The sequence below is a fragment of the Asparagus officinalis genome, chromosome 10 (assembly GCF_001876935.1).
Source record: "Asparagus officinalis chromosome 10, Aspof.V1, whole genome shotgun sequence".
NCBI lineage: Eukaryota > Viridiplantae > Streptophyta > Magnoliopsida > Asparagales > Asparagaceae > Asparagus > Asparagus officinalis.
In genome coordinates, this window is record NC_033803.1 from 70359154 (window position 1) to 70359806 (window position 653).

Genomic DNA, 653 nt, shown 5'->3' on the forward strand with positions numbered 1-653 from the left:
TTTTGCTTTTTTTTTTTGAGAAATTAATCTATATACCCGTGACGACGTCGAGCTGAAGAACGTTACTGATCTGGGGTCCAAATTTGAAGGATTGCCCGCTGATCCCAGCGTTAGAGAGGGTGCCCCCAACGGTTAGATGGAGGTAATCGGTCCAGGACCTCGGAGCGAGCCCAGACTTCAGGCTCTCCTCCAGGAGCTCGGACCAGAGGGCCTCCGCCGTGACGTCGGCCGAAGGGCCGGAGCTCGCTCAACCGTCCACCGCGGCAGGGGAGGGAGCCCATGTCCACGACAATGCCGTCGGGGGCTTGAGCCTCGGCCGTGGATGGAGTGGCCGGGCGCCCCTCGCCTGCGACGGCAACCCCACCGGAGGAGGAGGGGGACGAGGAGAGGAGGCGAGGAGGAGGGAGATGTCCGCGGGATTCTGCGGGCCTTAGAACCGCCGACGGGTTGTTGAAGCGGATCCTGCCGAAGTCCACCGAGGCTTTGCTGGTCGTCTGCGAGAGGTTTAGGGGCCCGAAATCCATTGGGCTCTGTATGAAGTTGCAGGGGGAGCAGGGGGCTAGGAGGAGGAGGAGAAAGAAGTTGAGCCTCGGGCAAAATTGGGTGAGCTCCATTGGGATGAGCAAGGTAGAGGCTACAGTGCAAAGGGTTTT

At 60.5% G+C, this 653-nt stretch overlaps 1 protein-coding gene across 1 annotated transcript in view; it reads right to left on the minus strand.

Annotated features, from left to right (window-relative positions):
* The window catches only part of LOC109826002 (cytokinin dehydrogenase 3-like), a 3773-nt gene extending 3126 nt beyond the window's left edge, over positions 1–647 (minus strand). The window contains 2 exon segments of the mRNA XM_020392941.1: positions 37–244; positions 246–647. Of these exon segments, the coding sequence (XP_020248530.1) occupies positions 37–244; positions 246–614 (577 nt within the window). The 5' untranslated portion in view covers positions 615–647.